The 26,681-nt window shown below is 40.0% G+C and overlaps 1 protein-coding gene across 3 annotated transcripts in view; it reads right to left on the minus strand.

Moving 5' to 3' along the window:
* Nucleotides 1-26,681, minus strand: part of LOC117233040 (small conductance calcium-activated potassium channel protein) — a 235,997-nt gene that overhangs the window by 126,138 nt on the left and 83,178 nt on the right. Inside the window, exon 4 of one of the 3 annotated variants that reach the window (XM_033492920.1) lies at nt 12,284-12,394. The exons of 1 other annotated variant lie outside the window; for it this stretch is intronic. In XM_033492920.1, the coding sequence (XP_033348811.1) occupies nt 12,284-12,394 (111 nt within the window). Of the gene's footprint in view, nt 1-12,283; nt 12,506-26,681 lie in introns of all 3 variants that reach the window. One more of the 3 variants, XM_033492919.1, reaches the window with a different exon arrangement.

The raw sequence follows: 26,681 nt of genomic DNA on the forward strand, positions 1-26,681 counted from the left end.
GGATCGTTTTTACGCTTTAACCTCGACTGCTATAGTTAGAATGGAAGATTTTTGGCATACAAGGTCATGCCTATTCAGGAATTAGAAGATACTTCACAGCAGATATCGAGTTTTATTGATTAATTGAAGAATTACAATTCTTGAAGAATATATAATTGAATGGTAAGAATGTTGGAAACTAAAGAAACTTTCTTCACTTGCTATGCTATTTTTATTGTCTTCGATAATAATATGAATAAAACCTGTTGTGTTCATGCTATAAAGTGTTTACAAGATATATTAATTGTTCAACAATAATCTTACCGAGCAAGTTTCAACTCTACACGTCAATATGTATCGTTCCAAAATCCTTTTATTGAACAAATGAAGAAGTATGTTTCTCTTTTTGACTAAGTAGAATTTTTGGTTGCAAGTACCACTAGGGATTGTTTAAAAAACATCGCAGTGAACAGTAAACTTTAGAATTCTTATGATTCAAACTAAACGGAGATTTTTTGACAACGCGACTTGTATCGTCGTTGGTCAGTTGTTTGAGATTGATGGATATTATAGAACGCGATTGGTAAGTGTACATTGTATATTAAGGTATATGTACCGATGGCCATAGATTTTCATTGCGCCTTAATGCGATAGGTTACGGATGTAAATGTAATTTTCAATATCAGTGAAAGAAGATACAATGGTCAGTAGGTAAATCAATGTTTAGTCAGACAGTGACAAGGTGTCCGCAGAGATTCCTGAAAAAGACGAACATCCTCAAGACGAAACAGTAAATTGAGTCAAAGTCGAAGATGCTAAATAAACCAATTTCACTTTCTGTAAACTTTTTAAACTTTATTATTGTTCGATGCTCATCAATTGATCAGTGATCAACTTCTCAAAAAATAAATGAATTATTTCCATGAATTTATTCATCGGAAGAAGGTGGCATAAATAATCGCGACTTTCAAGGTAAATTTAAGAAGATAATATATTTAACACAAAGCCCTTTATAGTTTCTGCAGCAAATAATAATTTATTTCTAATAATTCTTTTTGTCTACATTTTTTTCTTTCTTTGTAAATTTTAAACGATTTTTACGTTCGTTTCGCGTTATTCAGTTGTGGTATAAAACGAGCAAGAATTCCTATAGCTCACAAAGTACGATCCTATTCAAAAATCTAAAATATGCATCGTGAACATCATTCTATTGGCCCGTACTCATCGATCGTAAAGTAAGAATGTTAAATTCGCTATTAAATAGGAAAGCCGGACATGCTTCATCCAGCAAACACAGAAAATTTATTCGATTAGTACGCCCTGCTGTATTTTAACTACAAGTGTCACGTACGCCTCGGAATGCCGCATACATACAGCTAGGCCAGTATTTCCAAGCGTGCATGTAATGGAACGTGATGCAGTCATGGCGCTGCATTCGTGCTCCTCTGTCCTCTCTCCATAACCGTACTATTCGCTGACCAAACAGCAACTCGTTACGTGTATTTTAACCTGATCGTTCAGCGACCAACACGTCAATTTTTAATCTCGTACCATTCTGCGATATAAATGTCTCCAGAGATGCGATTAGGTCTAATTTCAACAACGAGTTTAAATATTCTTTCAATTCTCTACTACCAAAATATTTCTCATTTTTTAAGCAAAGAAATCAAGAAATATTTCAATCAAGAAATATTCTTAAATAATATTGTCCATTGCTTTGTTTCTTCTTTTAAATATGTCTGTCAAAATGTAGCGTAAACTTACAAATGTATACAAAATGCGAACTTACAAATATGCAATAAGGATTAATGCAACATATGCATCAGTAGCAACGAATATGTTAAAAACACAAGATTCGAAAGATCAATCAAATCAATGGACATTTCAATATTTGTTTGTAATGGTTACTTGAAACAATATTTGTGAAATGGTCGTACCTAATACTAGCCATTGTTGTTGTAATACTAGCCGTTATTCGGCAAATATTCCTATTGATTGTTGCCCCAATGGGTGCTATTAAGCAAATGAAAATAGCAATTAATCTGTATCAAAAACAGCTGTACAAGCTACCTACTAAAGCAGTATGATCTTTTGTTATTTATTTCACTCCGGACTTTTGTTTTACCCTCGAAACTTGAAGAGCAAATCAATTTATAGCTTCAATTTTTGATTTACACGTTGAAACTCCATTTCAGAAATTTGTATTATCTATTCCGCTTCGTAATTTTGAATTTATCATAATTAATATATTACTTTGTATAATTGTTATCATTTATTGATGTATTTAATTTAATTTATTATTATTTGATCATATATAATTGAATCTGTAGCTTCATATTCCAATTTATCTTTTAAAACTTCGGTTTCAAATATATCAAAGTATCAAATATAAAATACATTCATTGATACGTTATGGTAAAATAAGTCAGTGACGATTAGATCATGAGCTGTGATCGACGCGCGCTGTGCAACACGCTGCCGTGTCGCGGCCTAGTGCAGTAGATACGACGCTTTCCGGTCAGCCAGTAGTATATCAGGTGATGCGTCAGACTCAGGCACCTTCGTGCTATCAGTGAAACAACGACACGAGCAACCGAACAATAATAACGCGCTGCAACCGCGCACGCATGGCATGGCTTTCTATCGGTTATACGAACTGGCTAACAATTTCTCCAACATCATCATTTAACGACGACACGCTGTCACTTGTAATTGTCTTCTTCTGCCGTTTACATTTCGAAGTTGCATGAAATTTAATAAACCCATTCGCATCATAAACAGAATATACAGTATACACTTATCGTCAAAAGTATATTCTATTATATCTAATCTTACATTTAACAGCAAGATCAATAATGCAATTCATAATTTATTACTTTTCCTACAAACTTTTTCTACGCATTCCAACAGGGAAGTCAACAATGTAAATTGACTGAAACAAATAAATTGGAAATGTGGAGTTGCCTTAATGGAAAATCGATTTTTAATGAGTTGATAGAGCAGATGTATCTATGACTGACTAGAGGCTAGAAAGTTACAAAGTACAACGAATTTTCAGAAATATAAATACTTCGAAGTTTGAACAAGAATTTGAGTTTACGGACGTTTACACGTGAAATTAGTTTTCCTAAATCTATTATATGCTTTAATTGTAAATGTCAATAGCTCGTGGTTGTTTCTCGAAGTTCGTTTTCGTCGGGCGTTTTGATTTTAACTACAAAGCCCGGCTATGATACTTTGGAAGGGACGTATTAAAATTTCAAGTCAGATTTCATCGTGTTGCTACTCTGTCTTCCTGTCTGACGTTTAAAATGATTAAAAACTATCTTTGTTGTTATACCATGGTCAATTTAATCCATCACGTGTTTCTTCATCCTTCTAATTAATATACGAGTCTTAGTATATTTTGTGGAAAATTTTTTCGTAGATAAACGAAGAAAGGAACGCTGTAACAAATTCTTTCGGAAGATCAATCAGGAAATAATTCGCGAAACAGTAAGATAGCGAAGAGGCAATTAATTCAACGCCGAAATGGAGGATCGTCTGGCCAAAAAGCGACGGAAAAGGAGAGGAATTTATTCTGTGTATAGGCTACTCGAAGTCGTGGCGGTCGCTTTGTCCTCGATAAAGTCTTCGAGTTCCGCCAGGGCGATGCCTCGAGAGATCGTTTCAACAAATCTTTTGTCGTCGCGGCATCGTTCTCCGAGATAATAATCGCGGCGGGGAACTGCAGCGACGCAACGAAAAAAAATGAAGATCGTTTGCGGGCAAGAGACTGAGAGACCAAGACGGGATAACAGAGCGTATAAGGAGAGAAGGCACGAGAAAAATCGAGCAGTGAATCGTCGTGCCAAATAAAGTTACATTGGAGGATTGATAGTTATGGTGCAATGACACATTCTGAATCTGATATGATTTGATTTTTTTTTAGATAATTATATATTTATTTTTTGATATGTAATGAATAACTAACTGATAGTATTACATGTAAATAACATTAGCCGATCCAGCTAATGATTTGCCAACATCTTTAAAAATGAAACTCTTCCTTTGCTTTTAGTTGCATTAAATTTTTCATATCTTTCCGCGTCCATTATTTTGCGGTGGCGGACGTAACAATGTTGTCTAAGGCTGTTTCATAAAAGATGATGTAATTCGAAGAACCAGATTCTTCATGAATATATCGTGGCTAATAAAATATTTCGTGGTTGCTAAAATTGCAGGAATGAAAAGAAGATAAGGTACAAGCGATGTTCCCTTGACACGGTGGATGGGAATGTACATGGAATTCGCCGAGCCGAGACTTATTGCCAGTCAAGTGCAGTCGTCTGTCGTGCATGCTTCAAATCGATTCCTTCTAGAACGAAATCCTCTTTTAAGAAATGTAGTACATCGTTTTACGCCCACACCTTTTTCCTGTCTCATCAAGATCAACTATCAATCGATAAAAACACAGGTATCACACACAGGTACATACATATAAATGCTTCGACTCTCAGTCTATTTATCTTGTCTTTTTATCATTCGAACACGTTGACATTTTTTCTTAAACACACCGATTGAAACGTCGACTCATCCAATGTATATTCGTGGATTTCCAGCATCGTTTTCGAATAGCAATCTTATTAAATTGCCACGACGTAAGCTTTACTTCTTGTCACTTCGATCCGCTTGCGGATGTGTCTGAAAAGTCCTTTATTCCTTCCCTAAACCACCATAAAGCACCGGATTTTTCAGCCAAGGTGGAAATTGCTTTATATTCACCTCCTCGTGACTCTTCGTTTCATCTTTCTTCCGTACTTTCAGACTTCCTTCTCGCGCGAACCCACCCCAAGGCACTCTCCAAATGTATGTCAAATAAAATTAAACGTCAAAAGGAACTGTTGTTCATGCGATAATGAAAAAATAATCTTAACGTCTTGTGCATCTTCTATTAGATTTCACTGAACTTTTTAACATTTTACAATGAAATCATTTTTTTCTTATACGACTTAATATAGTAGAAATATGTATTAACGTAGATATGTTATTGATTAGAAAATTATGTTATAAGTATGTATATGTATATATTTATACATATTATGGATAATTTTCCAATGTAGCTCACTGAATATGAATTCGTGTTTGAGACTGGTCAGGTTTACTTAAAACGAAATGTATTATTTAATTCTAAGAAAAAAAAGTAATTGCTACTTCGTATAAGTTTTATGATATTTGTGCCAATAATACTCTTTTATGTACAAATTAAATCAAATGTCTTATTATAATCTATATATATATATATATAATCTAACCTATAAATATAAAAATGATAGAAGTTATTGAATAAGCGCGGTAATCATGCTTCGCGCAATTTCGATAATATACCCGCTACGTTGATACCATCGAGAAGTAATTTGGAACGCTAGCACCTAAATACAGTATCTACTACAAAATACGTAGTACTATGTATATTCGATACTCTAGTCGTGATTCATGGTCATTCAAGCGATGAGAACTAAAGGACTTTGCGAAGATCGAACGTGAATCGCTAGATACAGTTTGCTAAAGAGTCATCGGATTTACGCTCTTGATCGGCATTACACGAATGGATAGAACCACAGAAACTCGCGAATCTGCGAATAGATCGAAGATTTTTATCGTACTCGTGATTCATGGCAGGCTTTAGCCCGAATTTGGCTAGTAACGCGGTTGCTGAGTAAGTAGAAGATTATGGCGAATCGTGAATTTTCGCAGTATAAATTCCGAATGTAAACTTTGACTTGCATGATTTGTCGATGTAATTATTCCTAGTAATCTTTGCCCTTCTAAGTATTCAAAGATTTGCTCTGCAGCATCGCTGAGAGTTTCGAATTTATATTTAGTTGTATGATAGGTTCGTTTGTATGTCTCTTTCTTCCCGTAATATCTTTCCCTTGTGAAAGAATTTTCCAAATATTTAAACAACTAATACTTTAATAATCTCAAATATCATAAATCTGAACGAAACTGTTGTGTTGTGGAAGAAATTTGTAATCTAATTATGTACACAGAGTGATCGATTTCAATGTAGAAACGCGAATTACTGGTAATAGTAGTAAATATGTATAGTAAAGAGCCTTGCGAACACTTTAATATCATTAATATTGCGTGAAAAGAGTACATTAATCGCGATCATCGTTTCACCTGTTAACAGAACCTTAGGTTACGAGATAGTTAGAAGATTGTCGTAGAACGTTCCGTATAAACTTACTTGGGAGTTACAGCTCGGCCGCGAATCGCGCGATTAACAGCTGCAGTTGTGTCATCTGAATTTCAGTCATGTGAATTTCAACATTCGTCGTGATTCCCGGTTCGTCTTTCACAACCGTGTGAATCTGCACTTTACGTGAGCTCGTAATTTCACAAACCGCGTAGATTTAAACGTTTAACGTAACACTAATAAAACAGCCAGGCCGGCGATACGTGATAGAAACACTTGTTTCGAAAGAAAATAAATCGTTAAACCAAATAAAAACCGCGAGGATAGAATAAATCAACGGATCGTAAATCGTTCCCACAAATTTTTTAGTAAAATACGAGGCTCGTTCCATGGTTTATTAGCGGACATTGAAAAAGAAAAGAAAGAGAAAAAGTCATACGACTATTTATTTTGCAACTGTCCTATAGTTCATATAGCGCGATTAAGCTAGCAGGTATAGCCTGTTGGAAATTTCGTATTTCCACGATCGCGATTAATCAACAGCGGAATTCATTACGTTTGCTTATCTAGACAGCGATTAACGAATCAATTAATTACGATTGGATGGCGCTCGCGAGTAGTTTAAATGGCGATTTCATGATCCTATCGATGATCATCGTTCTATTCGTACATATTCTGCGCTGTTTAATTAATTTATTAGTGAAACGCGGTCATCACTACATGATAGAAAAAATTAATATTATACAGGATACCGATTATTCAGTTAAATAACATTTCGTATTCTCTTCTTCTGTTTTAAATTAGAGTTCGCATAAATTATCTTTTGAATATTTCAAACTAACAAAATGTATGTAAATTGTTATCTCTCTGTAAAGGTAAAGTGTTGGTTTACACCCGAGACCGTATAAATCAAAATATAATTGACTGGATATTACATCTCTCGCTACGAATCAGTCGAGCTTTGTAATCTGTACACGCATTCCAATTTCTCTCAAATAAATGTCGCGGGTTTCACAGAGGTTTTTATCTACAACCATCAGCTTTGCTTTATAATTCTCTCATGTACCATATTTTACATATTCTACATAATTCCCCTTATATCAAGCCCGATCTGGATAACCAAATTATTCCATGTTCGTAGCAAAATTAATGGAAATATAATTAGGTTAGCATTACACCTCCAGTTATAAGTATTTCCACCAATTTCTGTTAATGAGATGCTACGGATTTAATAGGAATTTTTTTATTGATCATCGTTGATTTGCGCAATCTTTATCTCATATCATCAACTACATACGATCTCGTTAGAAAAATTATTTCTTCGCATTCGTAAGCAAATCAATCAAAGCATAATCGATGTAATATTACAAAATAATATTTGCACATATCGATCGCAATTGCATATATCTGTATATCGAATTTCTCCTTTATATTCTTAACAGAATGTAATCAACTAAATATTACATCCTTCGCTAGGAATAATCAGTCTAATTTTGAAATACCTTTACATATTCCAATTTCCCTTATGCACACGTCACAGATTTTAAATCAGATTTTTATCTATCGGTCTCGTTCCGCCATCCATGTTCCATATCTTCCGCACAATAGAGTGCTGCAACATACGTACAACATCCAATAAAACCTGAAACCAGCCTACAACCCACACGCGTTTTTCCGATGTTTACCTACAGATTGCGTAATATCGACACGAGAAACACTATTTCGTGGCGCGATAATCAGTCAAAATTAACCGCACCATTAAACCTTACAACGCTCCTGGCCTGTGTATTGGTCCAAGTGTTAATTGGTAGATAAACGCGTTTTTAGAACGGCATTCTGCCAGAGGGCAATCATAATTCCCTTATCTCATTCATGCGTCGTATTACGCGATCTTGGCGATTTATTTTACGACCAGAAGCGGCGCTGTTTAACGGCTGTGCTGTCGTTAGCAGGCAAAATCGTAACGATCCATGAACGAGATCCGATAGAAACTGCTGGTAACGTAGCAGAACGTAGGGAGAGGGAGAGGGTGAATATTAATTACAATCATTACGCGGAAACATGCGAATTAATACGACGAATCAATCAGTTACGAAGATTTAATGTCTACGACATAATTTGACCCTCTACGACTTGTACACTTGCTCTGTACACCGCTACCGTCACGTGCAATTACATCGCGTTTATTCATCGATCCATCGAAGTGATTTCCCGCCCCTGAAAATGTTGGTGTGCACGCAGAAGGCAGTTAATTGTGTTTACGTTGGTTTATGTATATCTGTCGATATAGTAGGTCAGGACTTTTACTTTTTACTATAATTGCTCTGTGTGAACAGAATTTATGCTGGCAATTTCTATTGCTTTATATTCTTAGAGACTTTATTTTGTTATAAATGTTCGCTTTGAAAGAAATTACATTGATCATTTTGCATAAGTATCGAAATTACTAAACTAAAATCATTCTTTTCACCTATGATGACAACTGTCCAAATACTTTCGCGAGACATAGCTATATTTTCTTATAGATTTTATTTTACTATTGTTCTTTTTGAAAAAAACATTTACATAGATAGGATTGCATAAAGAATTTCGTTGTAGCAACTTTCTAAACTTCTTTTTAAACAAATATTTTTATTGCTTCGTAAAATATCTCATAAATCACATTTAGTTTTTCAACTTTCACGCATCTAAATGCACATTTGTTACCATTCAGTGAGGCGTGACTCGTAAAACTCGTTTATATGTTTCAATCTAATAATTGTACTTTCGGAGTTTAATAAATAAAACGATTGTTCTGTTCATGCTCGGCTATTAATATTGTGGATACAGCAGTGTTTCGTCGAATTTCCTATAGACTTCCAATCGTAGAAGCACGTTCACAACCTGTTCAATTATCCAAGACATCGTTTAAATGCCAGTAGCAGAACTCGCTTAATAACAACGTGGATCGCGGTATTCGGCTCGTATCGTAACGATATCACGATGCAGATTGTGTCACTGGTACACAGCTGGCTGGAGTCTGCCACGATTAGTAATTTCATTTTACTTCGTATGATAATATCGTGAAAGCTCTTTCGGCTGATCTCGATACGCTTCGCAAACTTCGGGTTACGTATAATTAAGTTGGCTGTAGAAATTGATACTGAAATACTTGAGAATTTATGGAATGCGAATTGTCTCGAACGCGCAATTTAAATATAGATTGTTCAAACGTTGAATATTAAATGCACAAAATGGAATATTTGAAATATTTCAATTTTCTACATCTTGGGAAATAGTCGTGAAACGTGGGAAAGCATCCTTTGGATTATTTTCATCCCTTACACAATTTCTTTTATTATTAGAAATTATTATTATTATTATTATTAGTTATTATCTTATTGTTAGAATATTTCTCAAATTTGAGGAAAGTATGAAAAAATGTAATATTAATAACATTCTTAAATTTTTTATCTCTAGCTAACAATTATTATTTTAAATTCAAATATTTTCTTGATCGAGATCAGGCAAAATTTCCAAATTTCCTGCCAGAATCGATGAACATAACCCTCACGGGAATTAATCTGCGCGCAGAAGCTGCAAAAGGCGAGTCGAGGCGTGGATAAATTTTCCAAGATAAATTTAACGCTGGAAGGCTGTCCGCTCATCGAGCGAAACTAACATCGAAACGGGCCTTCCGGAATCGTTCGCGCTCAGAGAGGCGCGTTGTAATTTACCAGAGGCGCGTTTCGACCGTTTCCAACAGCGTAAGCGCGCCATTTGTTCATGCCACTGTTTCCGACCGGTGAACCGGTGAAAAGCGCGTAGCAAACGAGCCAAATTGTCGTCGTTCGCGAAGCAATAATGTCCATCTGAATTTTGATCGTTGTCGATAGTAGATGGATGAATTCGTGCTGACAGGCCATTTTTTCGTTCGAAATTGAAAGATTTCGATTGAATTGAAAATAATATTTTTATGTTTTATAACTTTACAGGTTGTCCACAACGTAGGTTTCTTTATACCTTGGTTTCGGGCTAAATGGGATTTAGAAGACCCTTAGAAAAATAATTTATGTTGTTTTCTTAAGATTAAAATAAAATTTAAGTAACATCTCCTAATTAATTTTCTAGGCGAATCTATCACTAACAATTCTAGGGCATCTAAGATGAAAGAGGCAGGGAAATCAGGCTTAACTTTTGTGTGAGACGCGAGATGCTAATTTTCCGTTATATGCCTCGAAGCTTTATAACATGTCTCTGCCCGTATACGGAGTAGAAATTCACGACCGTAAATCTGGCATATGCGGCGGGCTAAGTTAGTTCGATAAAGAATGCGCGGAAAAAGGGAAGTGCATAAAGAAAACGTATTTCACCAAGCACGATATTAAACTTCGTTGTTCGTGCTACTGTATTCAAGATACGCGATTCTGTGATTTCTTTTAGGCAAAAGGGAGAAAGAGAGGGCATGCTGGTACATCGTGGGCGGCAAATAGCAGTCTGAGTACTACGCAAGTTCAAGAAGCAAGAGATTCGTGGGGAAGTAAAGATAAGACGGTTTCGAGATGGTAACTAATGGTTTAATTGCTTGTTTAATTCCGTAGAGATTTGTTTTCCTTTCCTTTCCTTTACTTTTCCTTCTTTTATTTCTTCTCTAGCATCACTTCGCAACCTCGTCTGCTTTCCTTATTTTCTTCCTTCTCTTTTTCGTTTCTCTCTTATTGATTAACTTCGAGATTAGTTTCGTTAAATAATATACTACTAACACTAAAAAACATCTAATTTTCTAATTCTTTCAAAAAATCTGGTTCGCCTGTTATGAAAATTATTAAAAAATCGGTAAAATTCATATCGTGCTTTTCGAAAAAAAAAAAGAATAATATTCCATGTTTCGATTACTTCGTTAAAAGTAGATGTATATTAATCATGTACTAATATTGTTTCAAGGAAACAGCAGACATCCTCGACTCCGATCGATGCACAGTCAGAGTTTGCAAACTATGCTGGCGGAAGTTGGTACATAATGTAACCTCAGCGACGAGTACATAAAAGTTATTTCATAAATGCGCGCTAGTGAATTTATATAGCTACGATCTCGATTAATTGAAAGAAACTCTTGATTCCCCGAAAACGTTTCAATAAATTTTAATTATACAACGGGGAAAAATGTAGTTCCTTATTAAACCGTCTTATCTTTCGTTCATTTCCGACGAAAGTTTAATAAAGGGGAACGAAACGGCACTTCGGATTCTTCGTTGGCGTTTCTTCCGATATATCGGCCATCAGGTTCGAAGAATGCAGGTCATGGCGGGCTGAGAGATAGATCTAAGGTCTAGGTTCGTAAATTGGTTGCAATACTTCATAGCGTGACGGTGAATAGTGGGTGAGAGGCATGTTCTATAGGTCAGTGACGCTAACTACGGTGCTCGGACACATAATCGCACGTACGCACAATAAAATGCATGCTGCATTAATATCGCGCGTATCCTCGAGCGTCGAGGTTAGGTTAGATCGGAACGATTTCACATACCGGAATACGATTCCCCTCGCGAGGATGCTAACGACGCTGAATCGAATTGTTCAGATACGATCCTTTTATCTCCGAGACAAATCCAACTTTTGCTCCTATCGTCGAAAATGGAAAGTCGTAACGTGCCGCTCTTCGACGTCTTTTAACATTCGAGCAGAGAAATCCCGAGAAAATCAAACGCGTTATAGTTTTTACCTTCGGTAACCGAGTTCTTTTGGAATCGAGTAGCTTCGTCTTTATATGTACTTCCAATCTCTTATTGATTACCAACTATCACCATCAAATTTGAACGTATTACTTAACCTAAACACGTTGTACATAAATTTTACTTAACTCCTTTGACGCAAATTCTATATTTCAATTGCCAGTAGCGCTCGTATTAAACCCTAACAATTTTTCAAAATTTCTATTTAACCCATCTTAGTGTCAGCAACGTACTATTGAAGTAAAAGTGAAGTAAAAGCTAACATTCCAAAAGAACGAAATCGACTCGACTCTCGATCCGTGCGTGTGTACGATGCAAAATTGTAACTAATCAACATTGCAAATAATCGTGTATAATACGGGTGGTTAAGATAGATCAGGCATTACGGCTTAGTCGGAAGTATCGTGCCCACCGTCTTGACGTAGTTGACGGTCTCGGCGGTCGCCTCGGTGAGGGCCCTTCGTAGCCGTGAACGTCGGACCTGCGACAGCGTACGTGGACAGAGTACGACGCCCTGAGCACCCTGTGAACCGGAACCAGAGCCTGAACCGGAACCGGGGCCGGGTACCGCAGCGATGGGTGGCGGAGGCGTCGTCGGCATTGTCGTCGACGACGATTTGCACCACCAGGGGAACTGGGCGTGTTTTTAACACGTTGTTATTCCACACTGACAGCACTCTTATAGCATACTTAGACACAGTAGAGAGAGAGTGGCAAACAGGTGCAGTGGTTGACGAGTGACAATAGACAAGGCTATGCTCTATATGGTTCACACGAGAAGAGACAAAGTGTTCTGATACGAGACGACTTAAGGAGAATGATCTATGCTTTGGTCAGACAGACAGAGCGTTCTTCCAAAAGTGTCTTTAATTTAAAATAACTACAAAGACAGAAGTTCTTCTATATTTTCAAGAAACATATCTTTTACGTATACATAAAAATGTTCAATAAATAAATTTAATAAATAATAATTAAATTTGCAAATATTTTTTACAGATTCTAAACACACTCGCCAACATGATTATTTGAAATTAGAGACACGTTTGTTAGAACCTGTCTATCTTACAGTGATCGACTGATCATCGACTAAGCATCGATTTCTCCTTTTAAATCATCCTTGTACAGGGTGATTCATTCAGCTTGACGACAAGCCACTGGTAAACGGTCTGTCGTGCGAGAAGAATACGTATACAGATCGTCGAAACAAGCTTCATCACGCGAAGTACTTCATTCCGGACATTCCCAGAATTACAAGATGGGTCCAACAAAAGTTACGACGTTCAACGCTTGTAAACCGTGAAACTTTCGTGGAAACTGTTTATGGAGGAAGAACGGAAGAAATACTTCGGTTCATAAAGTTTCGCAGCCGGAACTCGGCAATTCATTCGCTCCTTTATTCCCGCACGACGAGCGGTGTACCAGAACGGCTGATGGTTGAATATCACCCGGTGCATCGTATGAAAGCCAGAGACAGAGACAGAGACAGAGTGGGAGAAACGATCATAAAGACAAAAGCAGACACGTGTACAGTGTACAATCTTGGAACGCGTTGATCTCGATTCTACATCTCGTCCCTCGTCAATCCTTCTCTAGGCCTGTCTTTCTTCACTCTTTGTACACGATCAATGGTTGGCAAGGTAGGTTTCGATATAGGTGGGCGAGCAGCAGCTAGTGGAAACGATGTAACTCGAGTACAAAAGCGTATGAAAAAACTTAATGATCCTCTACGTCATCTACGAAGGCTGACCACTACTTTTTTTTCGCTAGACTCGGTCGCTACTGCCGCTAGACTAAAGGAACTTCGGTTTCGAAACTAGTTCTACCGGACCAGATCTCTCTGCGAATGGGGGTGGTGTACTCTCTATGGGTGGTGGGGTTGGGTGCTGCTGGCGACGTTGGTGGGGGACACTGGCGAACAATCGAATGAGAAGCTCGTCAGGATCGCAGTTATTTTTCCGGGCGTGCAAGCGCCACGGGTGACCCGTTCCAAAATCGGGGCTTAGCGATGCAAAAGAACGCTAATGGATGATGCGAGCAGATGGTGCACTGGAAAATTGATGATGTTATTCTTACCGCGTTCTACTTAAAGGTCTGCCAACTACGTTCGCTATCTACTTTACGTTCACGTGGGCGATGACTTGCGAACAACGCATATAGATCTACTACAGAGAGAAGGAGGAGCAGCTGGATGGAAGAGAATTCGATGGTCATCGAACCAGAGAGAATACATCAGATGTTGCACGATGCTGCTGAAGGGGGGCTACTGTGTCGCGCGTGGACATTTTGTATCGTTGGTGAAATTTCATTGGCCGATCATAGGGAAACGGATTTGAGGAGTTTCCTCTAATCTCATCCGCTTGTTGTTAGCCTGTCGGCGCCGAAACTCGATCCGAAAGCTAAGCCGATTGGAAGCCACGTCTCCGGATAGCTTAATGACCGATTCGTACTACGAAGCTCCGACTATTTGCCAGCTAGGGATTTACCGAATGTGTTCGATCGATGAATTATTGCATTCATCCTACGACGAATAAATGATGTTGCCATGATGGAAGATTCACGGAGAAGCTTGTTACACAATAGCCCATAGTTAACTGGTCATAGTTAAATGTTTTATTTATCTCCAGATGAAATATCTCAGAAATTAATTTCGCCTCGAGTATTTTGCAAATACAATTTCTGTTTATTATTTCTATAGAATAACTCAAAAATATGAAATATCTCACAAAGTAATTTCTTGCTCGATATATTTAGACGAAATATCTCATATCTTAACAGTCCTAATGATACGGATCTCGAATCGTAAAACATAACGTTGCACGAACGATATCGTGTCGCGGAATATCTCGTCCATAATTACGAAGGCAATTGGAAAAATTAAATCTCGACCAGTTAACGCGACGCTACTGTATCGAGAGGCTCGTTGTAGCGAGATAATTATCGAACTTGTGAGGAACTAGTTTAGCGTGTACCTTGTGAGACACAAGATTATGGCTGGGCGGTTGACTGTAAATTACACCGTTAACGGGAAACGTGATTACGCAAGGAGAAGGCCGGACCGCGTAAACTTGCGGAAAATATTAGGTTCGACGAAGTTCGGTCGAAGATTACGCTGATGCCGTGGGAATCCGGGTCTCCAATAGCGCGGCTACTTCGCTGAAATCCGCAAAACTGCAGACTTCGCTGGGAGTGGCTGTTACGACAGCGACTCCGTGGAACTGCTTCGAACGCTACCGCTCTACGGAGAAATCTATTCAAATGTACTGGAGTCACTTTAGACGCCGATCTCCATTATCGAGTTGACTTGATCGGGTGAAAGATTGGCTTTGCGGTTGCTTCGATCTGGCAGCACGTTGTAATCGAATCGAGGTGTTTCCGTATGGAGGGGTGGGAAAGTTTCGCGAGGAATGGACTTCTGGAAGATATTTGTGCCAACCCGTTTGGTTTCGTTAATTAAAGACGAGTTGATAGACTGACGAGTGGCGAAAGTTTCGAATCACGAGAAATAGATCTTTGGAAGAGCAGCGTGCCAACCGCAGTATCTGTATTTTTAATCCAAGCTATACGATTCTTTTATGTATCTTGTTATTTGTATGTACCAGCTTAAGAAAATATTCGAAAACTCGTAGAAACCTTTTATATGTTATGTGTCTTGTATGAAGCTCTTTGAAATTTTTAAACTTTCTGGATAGCCACAAAAGGATTAACCAACACCAAGTATTAAGCAACCTATTAATTACGAGAAAATGACTAATTAGTATGACAGAATAAAAAACTGCTCTGAAAAATTTACAAATATTAAAAAGTGAAAGATAAATCGAATCTACTGCCTACTCAGAATTTCCTGCCCAAGAATCGATTATGTCTCGCTGCACTCAAAGATAAATATCGCAGCTTCTGGTAAGTGGAGACCTCAAGATGAGGATCGAAAGAATCTAAGGCGATCGTCTAAGAGAGTTCGTGTCAGTGAACTACTTACAGCGCATAAGTTACCGAATCAATGCTGCTGCAACGATTTAACTTTTTCTTTCGTGGTTGGCACTCAGACGAATCGCGACCGATCGAGGATGTTCCAACGATATTCCAGGCGCGATTAGTTGACCTTTTTTGCCTATAACCCCGAATAATCGAGGTTACGAGGATAATCGAGGTTAACGGCCTGTGACATTGCCTTTATGACTAAGGACTAGTCGAAAAGTAGTCTTTACGAACATAGAACCCCATCCGAGGGTTGCTTCCCTTCGAGTAAGACCATTTCCTTGGGCGAGAATTGGGGTGGCTTGTATAACATTGTTGACTTTATTGCTTCGGTGTACATGTTTATTAGATTTTGTATCTTTAGTCTAACCTTTTTCACACGCTAATGTCGTACAATTACGAATTCATCAAGATTAATTATTCAGTCTCTAACGAATGAAATCTTAATCGTACACTCTAATATCGAAATTATACAATTTTCCGAAATTACAGTTGACCATTTTTGACAACGAGACTTGAAATAGGAAGATGTACAGTACATTTCAATGAAGCTAAGTAATTTAATCGTGTTTGATTTAATTTATAAATCTTTCGCTAATAAGATTTCTGACTTATTGATATGTCTTAACCCTTGAGGGAATTTAATATTAAAATTGAAACACTTCTACAAGTTAAAAAGCTCAAACGTATTATGCCTGGACAGACATAAATATACGATGGTACAACGTGTTTGCTATATCTAGCAAATGCATGGCAAACTTTTCGTACCATAGTTTCCAGACACAAGAGAATGTTCCACCGCGTCTATTGGAACCGGGTCGTCTGACGGCGCTGCATCCTAAATATTTGAAACTGAAACTGCTCGTCTGTTTCCGAAAGTGCAATATACCGACGAGAAACCGGAAGTTCTGTGGTACCGGGATGTTTGTCGATGATTTCCGCAATGAAATTTGTACGAGGACGCTCGTCATCTGCTCGTGAAGCGCCTTAATGTTTTTCCATAGTAAACAAAATATCTGTTCTTCGCGATAATCTTTACCGAAAGATTAGGTAGTACTATTTATTTACTCTCGTTATTAATTCGTAACTTTTGTCTTCTAAAAGCTAATACAACCTAATAATATCCTTATAATAAGTCACCCTTGGAAACTAAACGGTGATATATTGGTAATAAAATATACTAAACACGCTACATGAAAGCTGAAAGTAAAGCACGACAATAATTAATATCGCGTTCTCAGCTTTATCAAGAACTAATACTATTCGTTTTTAATATATTTTAATAACAAATATATTACTAGCTTGTAATTAATAACAAGTGAACGAAACAAACTTTCTTGTCCTTTTTCCGCTATTTCAAACATATATTAATCATAACCACTAGACTGAGGGAAGCTAACGTTCTAAACAATGCTTGCGAAAGCGACTAAACATCTAAAACTCTTTCCGAGAGGAAAAGCATAGAAACACAGAGAATCGAGAAAACAGGCCTGATCAACTGAAACCTCAAGCTTGCTTTCAATAAAAGAACCGTGACACGTCGCATACCATTCATTGGCAATCAAAACCTCTATCAAAGGAGACAATAAAAAGGAAACGCTCAACAAAAACATTCCGAACTCCTCCACTTCGTTTTTATAACAACGAAGGTGAAAGTGATCGTTCCTTTCATTAAAGTGTTTCCTGTCGACGATTAAATGCCGAGAGTGACCTATTTGATCCCTTTTTTCCTCTCACTACGCGTAATGGAAAAGTAAAAAAAAAAAAAGGTATAGAGGAGACAGAGAGGAAGAAGGAGAGGAACGTAGGCGACTGATTCACGAACGGTTTTCATCCGATCCCTTTTAATGAGAGGCTTTCAATAGAAGAAAGGGAAATTGATATCGACCTTCGACGAAGAGACTCTGCAAATTGCCAATTCTAGTTCATTATTTCCTCGGTCGTCCACGTAAGCGAGATGCTACACGGCCGAACGTATTATTGACACTGCCATCGCGAGACATGTCGTATTATATTTTGATTTCACTGGACTGAATAGTAATTCAGTTGCAATCGACGAATTTATAGGCGACCAAGTGCTTCGTGACAATTAGTCTCCGCGAATTCTGAGAGTTCTCTTCTTCTCGCTGTTAATGCAATTACGAATAGAATCATTGATTTTGTTCGATTGCCAAATACATCGATTTTAATGTAATTAATATTGTTTCATTCTTATAGAACTGCAAATTATAGTCTGATAACGTTTTCGTCGATGTTTGGTAACTATCGAAGAACTTGAACTTTCTTCGAAGAAAGTTTCATCAAACAGTTCGCTTGAACTCATGTCAAAACAATACGGTGGAAAAATATAACGAGCGTGATTTTTGTTGACTTTCGGGCTTCTAATTCTCTCCTTATAAAAAGAAATTTACGTGTTACATCTCGGTTATTGTTAATTATTCATATTATACGTATAATTAAACCACAGATATTTATACAAATTTATATTTTTGTAAACACAACTGAAAGAATAATACTCTTGACGATTATCATTATACCAAGCTATGCTTCAAACTGAAACAAGGGAAATAAAAATTCTAAAACTAAGATTTTCAAGACAACTAACAAGATTTTTAGATTATAATTTTCTCAGCATAAGTATCTGTCTAGTAACGAGAGAAAAATTTTAGGATATTGAAAGTATCAGAGAATTTCACTCGTCTTCGTGACGATGGAGATACAAGAGCACAAAAAGACAAACTTCTATCGCGCAAGTAACAAGAAGATATCGATCAAAGACTAAATCCGTGATAAAGTGGTTCGGAGGTAGTGAGTCCTCGTGTTCATTTTAATCCGACTCTTTCCATGCCCCCCATACGTCCTAGAACCGCCGCCCCAAACCGCGTGGCCTGCGAAACGCGTGACAAAAACTATTCTCAGTTACGAACCATTACGAACGAAACACAGGTTTTCTGTTATCAAATTACACGAATGGAAACACGTCGAAAATTTTGTTCCTTTGTACAGCGACGCATTCCAATCACGTAAACTGCTTGAACAGAAACCAGTTACCTAGAAACTAAAATGTGCTGCAGTTTCCCTCCATTCCGCGAAGAGAGGGAACATAGTCACGAAAAAAATTTGCATTAGATTCTTTCCCTCTTGGATTCCATTTCCTCTTTGCACTTTTATTAAAAGTAATCTGGAAAATTTTTATGAAAATGACTGTTACGCCATGCGGCTTGCCATAGATCATATTCTTCACTGTCGGTCGCGGCACTATAATGTCACAGACGGATCGTCGCGGCTGCCCGGCAAAATAAACATTGTAGTGGCAAGCGCATGGTTCATTAAGCAGAGCGACCTCCAGAAACGTCGATTCGTGGCCGTTATTTGATCTGGCGTAAAAGAAGGTGGCGTGATCCGAAGGTAGTGGGGGTCGCCTTCCAGAAAGAATCAGAACGTTTCGAGAAGCCAAAGAGTCTACACACATCTTGTATCGCGCATTACATAGTCACATTTCTTTTGTTATTCCATTTAGATTTTCTAGTTAATAAGTTGTGCAATAAACATTAATTTAGTTGTGTTGATTCTGTGAGATTTCATTGAACCACCCTTATTATCATAATCGAAATAAGGGAATCGATCAGTTCGTGGCGTCGATTGTTCAATCGTAACGAGGACTTACAACTCTCGTTGACGTGATATCTCGCGATCGCGTCTCTCCGCGAATGATCGAAACATTTTGGTCCTTCGAGCCGGATCACGTGCCAGTGAAGAGTGCACTTACCAGTGACCACACAGTGCCACGTGACTTTATCAAAACCAGTGACGTCAGGCGCGTCATCTTCGAAGAAGCACATCCCATTGGCAAGGGAACGCAACCACGCAGCCTTCCGTCGCAGCTGGACAATCATCAACGCAACGAATTTCACAACTTAACATACACGCGACCTCACGCCGCACGACAGTAAGGTAAGCTCGTTCCTTATTTCAACCATCTCCTATCCTCGGCAACGATGACGAGCGAAGACCAACTCATCTCTCTGCGTCGGAGACGAGGCTATTGTAGCGGCCGATTCACATATTTATCGAATCGACTGGACGAGTACGAGCAATCTGAGAGTCAGCAAAATTCCTTATTAAAGAATTACGAGAAACAACTGACCGAAGTTGCGAGTCAATTCGAAGCGATTCAACTCGAATTAGAAGTATTGGACGAGGAGGAACAAGCGCGCGGCTTCGAAATAAGGGATCAGTACGTCGCGGTAGACACAAGGCTACAAAATCTTCTGAGGAACGCGCAAACAGCTTCGCCGTCGACATCCATAAACCCTCCAACCTGTGCATCATCCGCAAGTTTAAATCCGATATCCATTAAATTACCAGATCTTCGGCTCCCTACCTTTGACGGAAGCTTAGAAAAATGGAACACGTTTTATGATACCTTTTCCTCCATAATCGATAAAAATCCTAGTCTCACTGACATACAGAAATTCCATTACCTGCAGTCCGCCCTGCAAGGAGAAGCAGCCGATTGTTTAAACGCGTTACCCCTTAGTAATGTAAACTACAGTCAGGCTATTGCCGTTCTCAAGGAAAGTTTCGAATGTCCACGATACACAGCGTTCAGTCACTGCATGGCAATAATTGATTATCCAAGGATAACCAAGGAATCTCCAACGGAATTAAGGCGCTTAGTCCACACATTTAAACAACACATATATGCATTGAACAAATTAGGAGAATCCTACCCCGATACCAGTGCTATGCTCAACAGCCTCATCCTCTCGAAAATACCACTAAGTATCCAAAAGCAATGGGAAATGACGCTGCCCAATAACGAGGTGCCTCCGTACATTCATTTACTAAACTTTCTAGAGAGATTAGCACGAAGCTCCAGACCGATCACCACAGTCAGACAAACAAGAGAATCACCGGAACAAACTACTCCTGTCCGTCAACGCGCATCACGAGGGCATGTACTTACGGCGACACAGGTTACTCCAACATGCCCCACCTGTCAAGGACCACACCCCATTTGGAGATGTGACACCTTCAAAACCAAATCCCTTCGCGAACGCATTCGGGAGGTCAAAAGGGCATCACTATGCCTCAACTGCCTCGGGAAAGGGCACACAACGAAGCATTGTTTCGCAGGATCATGTCGCGTATGCGGAGAACGACATCATACAATGCTGCATAGGACAAAACGCCATTCAGGGTCTCGTTCCAGCACGTCCAGCCCGAAATCTTCCCCATCAAATAGCCGATCCACAACACCTTCTTCACCACCCTACGTATCACCCACTCGTCGCAAAAGGCACACAACAGACCACAGATCGGAAACACCACGAACAGCCGCGTCTGCAAGTCCACCGCCCAGTGACAAACGAACACACAACCAATGACGCCGACGATCGACGACTCCGTTCATGACCGAACATATCAAACCAATAGCATCCGAATTACTGTCCAATGATCTAGTCATCACAGCGCAGATTAATATTTTGAATGATAAACAGCAACCAATCCGTTGTCGAGCGTTGCTCGACACCGGATCCAGTATGAACTTCATTACCGAGGAATTAGCAAAATCGTTAAGGATAAGGCAAAACAAATGTTCGGTCCCGATCGGAGCTCTAGATACCTTGACAACGACCTCTAAGCGACACATCACGGCCACGATCACTTCCACTGACGGTACATACACGCGGACATTAACGTTCCTTATCATTCCAATCATATCAACCTTAATTCCCAGCGAACCCATCGATCGTTCGACACTTGAGATACCAAAAAATCTCAAATTGGCCGATCCACGATTTCATTTACCAGCTCCGATAGATGTACTATTAAGCTCAGGTTCAACACTCGCGTCGATGTGTGTGGGACAAGTCAACCTCACGCAGCCATACGAGCCTGGACTGCGTCTGCAAAAGACGCGATTCGGATGGGTAATCGGGGGGAGTCCAACTTCCCAAACCGCTACAAACATATTTCACACATCCACGACGACTTTACAAGCAGACCTCGCGCGGTTTTGGGAAATCGATGAAGGACCCTCAATTAAACATATCTCAGAGGCAGATCGACGATGCGAAGAACACTTCCAAGCCCACACCCGACGCACCAGCGAAGGACGATACATCGTCGCTCTACCTTTCAACGATCAGCTTCAGTCACTCGGATCCTCTAAAACGCTGGCGAGTAAACGACTCGCCTCACTCAATCGCCGATTCCAGCGCGACAAACGCTTCGAATCAGAATATCGAACGGTAATACAGGAATACCTGGCGTTGGGACACATGACGAAGGTCAATGACAACCACTCCGACGACAACGGATACTATTTACCCCATCATGGCGTGACCAAAGCATCGAGTCAAACCACCAAACTCCGTGTAGTTTTCGACGGATCGGCACCAAGCACTACCGGAACCTCCTTAAACGATACACTTCACACAGGACCCAAGTTACAGGAAGATTTATTTTATATATTAATTAGATTCCGCGCTCATCAATACGTACTCACCGGCGACATCGAGAAAATGTATCGGCAATTCCTCGTACGACCAGAGGATCGGAAATATCAAAGGATATTATGGCGCAGCGCGAGTGGAGAAACAGAAACATATGAGCTTAACACTGTAACGTTCGGTTTATCCGCAGCCCCGTATCTAGCTATTCGGTGCCTCAAGCAACTGGCAGAGGACGAAGGACATCGATTTCCACGTGCAGCACAGGTACTGCAGCGGGATTTCTACGTCGACGACGCTCTCACCGGAGCTGAAACGAAGGACGAAGCCCTCACGCTCAGAACAGAACTCACCAATTTACTTCAACTGGCCGGCTTAAACATACGAAAATGGGCGTCAAACGATAATGACTTATTACACGGACTCTCCTTAGAAGAAACAAATCACCAACATTTTTTGGGCGACTCGCAAACCTTGAAGACGCTGGGAGTGTTATGGAATTCATCCGACGACTCTATTCTTTACTCGGTCGAAGTCAAACCCACGCCGTCTCGAGTCACGAAACGAATCATCAGCTCGGAGATTGCAAAAATTTACGATCCGCTCGGTCTGCTCGCACCGGTGATTGTTCGGGCCAAGATGCTACTTCAACGAATATGGTCGTCGAAAATCGATTGGGATGAATCACTTCCGATCGAGTTACATACAGAGTGGGAAAGGTACTATGCCCAATTACCCTTATTAAACAACGTCAGGTTCCCACGCAAGGCAATAATCGAGTCCGCAATGGAAATTGAACTGCATGGTTTCTGCGATGCCAGCGAAAAGGCTTACGGAGCCTGTATTTATCTTCGAACCCTTAACACCAACGGCCGTGTTTGGACCCAACTTTTAACCGCAAAATCGAAAGTCGCCCCACTCAAGTGCCAGACCATTCCTCGGCTCGAGCTGAGCGGAGCACTCCTTCTTACGTCCCTGATGTCGACAATACAACAAGCCCTATCACACAAAATTACTCGAACTATCTATTGGACCGATTCCACTATCGTCCTCCATTGGCTCAATACATCACCTCACACCCTTAAAACATTCGTCGCTAACAGAGTCTCCGAAATTCAAACAAAAACCAGCATCCGTGATTGGCGCCACGTTCCTACCGACGACAATCCCGCGGACTTAATATCACGCGGCCAAACACCCGAAGAGTTTCTGCGCCCAACCATCTGGCAGCACGGTCCTGCATGGCTCTACCAGTCGGAAGGCTATTGGCCGACATGGGCGCTAACACCGCAAATTGAAGTACCGGAGCAGAAGGGGGCGATTTGTCTGTCCACAAACCCCCCCGATTACTGTTTGTTGCAAAGGTATTCATCCTGGCCCAAGTTGATACGAATCATAGCTCGTTGCCTCCGTTGGAAACAGAAAAGGAACCGAGCGGCACCCCTAACCGTTACTGAATTACGCATAACGCACAATAAACTGATAAAATTGTTGCAAAACATCCATTTCTCCGAGGAAATTCGCACACTCCAAAAAGACCGAAACGCGGCGATAAAGGGTAAGCTCACGCGACTCAATCCGTTCATAGACCAGGAAGGAATATTGCGAGTCGGGGGTCGACTCAGTCATTCGTCGATGACCTTCGCCCAGAAACATCCCATAGTATTACCTAAGTCATCCGTTACAACACGCATCATAGACCACGAGCACAAGATCCACATGCATTCCGGAACGCAGGCTACGTTATACGCAGTAAGACAAAGATACTGGCCCGTTGACGGTCGAAGTCAAGTATGGCGGGCGATCAAAGGCTGCGTCCGCTGCTGCCGCGCTCAACCACCGCCGGTAGAATACGTGATGGGTAATCTGCCGGAGGCGCGAGTAACGGAATCTCGCCCATTTACAAACGTCGGCGTCGATTACTGCGGGCCGTTCCACATCAAGGAAAAACGAGATCGTAACCGTCGTCAGATAAAAGTATACGTAGCCATTTTCGTATGCCTAGCAATTAAAGCGGTACACATCGAGCTCGTTGACGATCTCACTAGCGAAGCCTTCATCGCCGCTCTTCGCAGATTTATCGCTCGACGAGGCTATTGCTCCACCATCCATTCTGATAACGGCACCAACTTCAGAGGAGCAAGCAACGAATTACGAGAGCTTCACGATTTATTACAATCGGACGATCACAAGGAAAAAGTAACCGCATTTTTAGCCGACAAACAAATCGAATGGCGCTTCATTCCCCCTCATTCGCCGCATTTCGGTGGGCTATGGGAAGCAGCGGTGAAGTCATTTAAACGCCACCTCAGGCGTGTAGCCGGCAACGAGTTACTCACCTCTGAACAATTGAATACTCTTATCATAGAAATAGAAGCAGTCCTCAATTCCCGCCCGCTAACTCCTATCTCCACCGATCCAAACGATCTCCTAGTCCTCACTCCCGGACATTTTCTCATTGGCGATTCACTAATGTGCTTACGTGATCGAGATTTCAGAGACATTCCATCGAACCGACTCTCCAGATGGCAGCATATCCAACAGCTTAAACAGCATTTTTGGAACCGCTGGCATAAGGAGTATTTGAACGAGTTAACCAACCGCAATAAGTGGAGCAAGGGTGGACACGGCATCCAAAAAGGCACAATCGTCATCCTCAGAGAGGACAACGTTCCCTCCATGCATTGGCCTCTGGGCCGAGTTATCAAGGTTCATCCAGGCGCCGATGGTGTCATCCGGACAGCTACAGTTCAGACGGCAAAGAGCGTTTTGGATCGGGCCGTCAAAAGGCTTGTCCCACTGCCAATTCAACCCGATCTCGAGAAACCCGAACAACTAGCCACCGAGACGAACTAAGATGGGAACTTCAACCACATCTCGCTAATTTGATCGGTACCCTCTCAACGGGGGGAGGATGTTACGCCATGCGGCTTGCCATAGATCATATTCTTCACTGTCGGTCGCGGCACTATAATGTCACAGACGGATCGTCGCGGCTGCCCGGCAAAATAAACATTGTAGTGGCAAGCGCATGGTTCATTAAGCAGAGCGACCTCCAGAAACGTCGATTCGTGGCCGTTATTTGATCTGGCGTAAAAGACGGTGGCGTGATCCGAAGGTAGTGGGGGTCGCCTTCCAGAAAGAATCAGAACGTTTCGAGAAGCCAAACAGTCTACACACATCTTGTATCGCGCATTACATAGTCACATTTCTTTTGTTATTCCATTTAGATTTTCTAGTTAATAAGTTGTGCAATAAACATTAATTTAGTTGTGTTGATTCTGTGAGATTTCATTGAACCACCCTTATTATCATAATCGAAATAAGGGAATCGATCAGTTCGTGGCGTCGATTGTTCAATCGTAACGAGGACTTACAACTCTCGTTGACGTGATATCTCGCGATCGCGTCTCTCCGCGAATGATCGAAACAATGACAGTGTTTGATTTTCATTGCCACGGTTTACGATATGATGAGACAGGGATTTTTTAGCGTTTCTTTTGTATGTTTCGTACATCTGGTTTCATATTGTCGAAACCAATTAGTAGATATTGCTTAGGTAAGGTTTTGTATATTCGTTTAAGTGTAATTATTCCGTCTTTCACGGTCTAATTCTCCAAGTTCCAACTGTTATTACCGAGCATTTAAATTCGTAAATCAATTCAAGTTAAATCGTTTTGATGCCATATTATTAGGTTTAATAGACGACTTTCCCGAAGAATGGCACAGCGAATTTCGATTGCCAAACTGTTTTGCATGCATACGAGTACGTCGGCGTACACATATTCTGCACGTGCAAATCGCATCGCGTTCATCTCTCTGATAATCATTATCTGCAGAAATAGAGCAGAGAAAGGAGCACGGTATCTTCAGTGAGGCATCAAGCCCAACAATAGTCGGATTATTTGATCCATGGATCAAAGTGCACGATTAGGACTCGGCAATTGATTGAAGTTGCCTCCACGAACTTTTGTTATATAGTCGGTCGCGTTACTCAGGAAAATTTACCGTGGAAAGCGTGAGCAAATCGTCAAGCAATTTCTTCCGGTCGGTCGTTGAATCTAATCCAATTGGAAATTCGTTTGAGTCTGATGCAATTGGAATTGTTTGAATGTACCCATTTTTGCAGAAAGAATGTAATTTGTCAATTTAAGCAAATGCTGTACCTGTAATTTTTGTGTTATTTTCTGGTGCTAATGAAACGAGTAGCTTTTTAAATATTGCTATTATTGTTAATTAATTATAAAATTAAATATTATTATTTTCAAATCTTCTTGCTTAAATAATGGTTACTTGTAAATGTATAAAAGGGGTGTATTATACAGTATGTGATATTTGATTAACCAAATTAAAGGGTACACTTATAGTAATAAAAAT

This window comes from Bombus vosnesenskii, unplaced genomic scaffold (genome assembly GCF_011952255.1).
Source record: "Bombus vosnesenskii isolate JDL3184/JDL3185 unplaced genomic scaffold, Bvos_JDL3184-5_v1.1 scf7180000013294, whole genome shotgun sequence".
In the NCBI taxonomy this organism is placed as follows: domain Eukaryota; kingdom Metazoa; phylum Arthropoda; class Insecta; order Hymenoptera; family Apidae; genus Bombus; species Bombus vosnesenskii.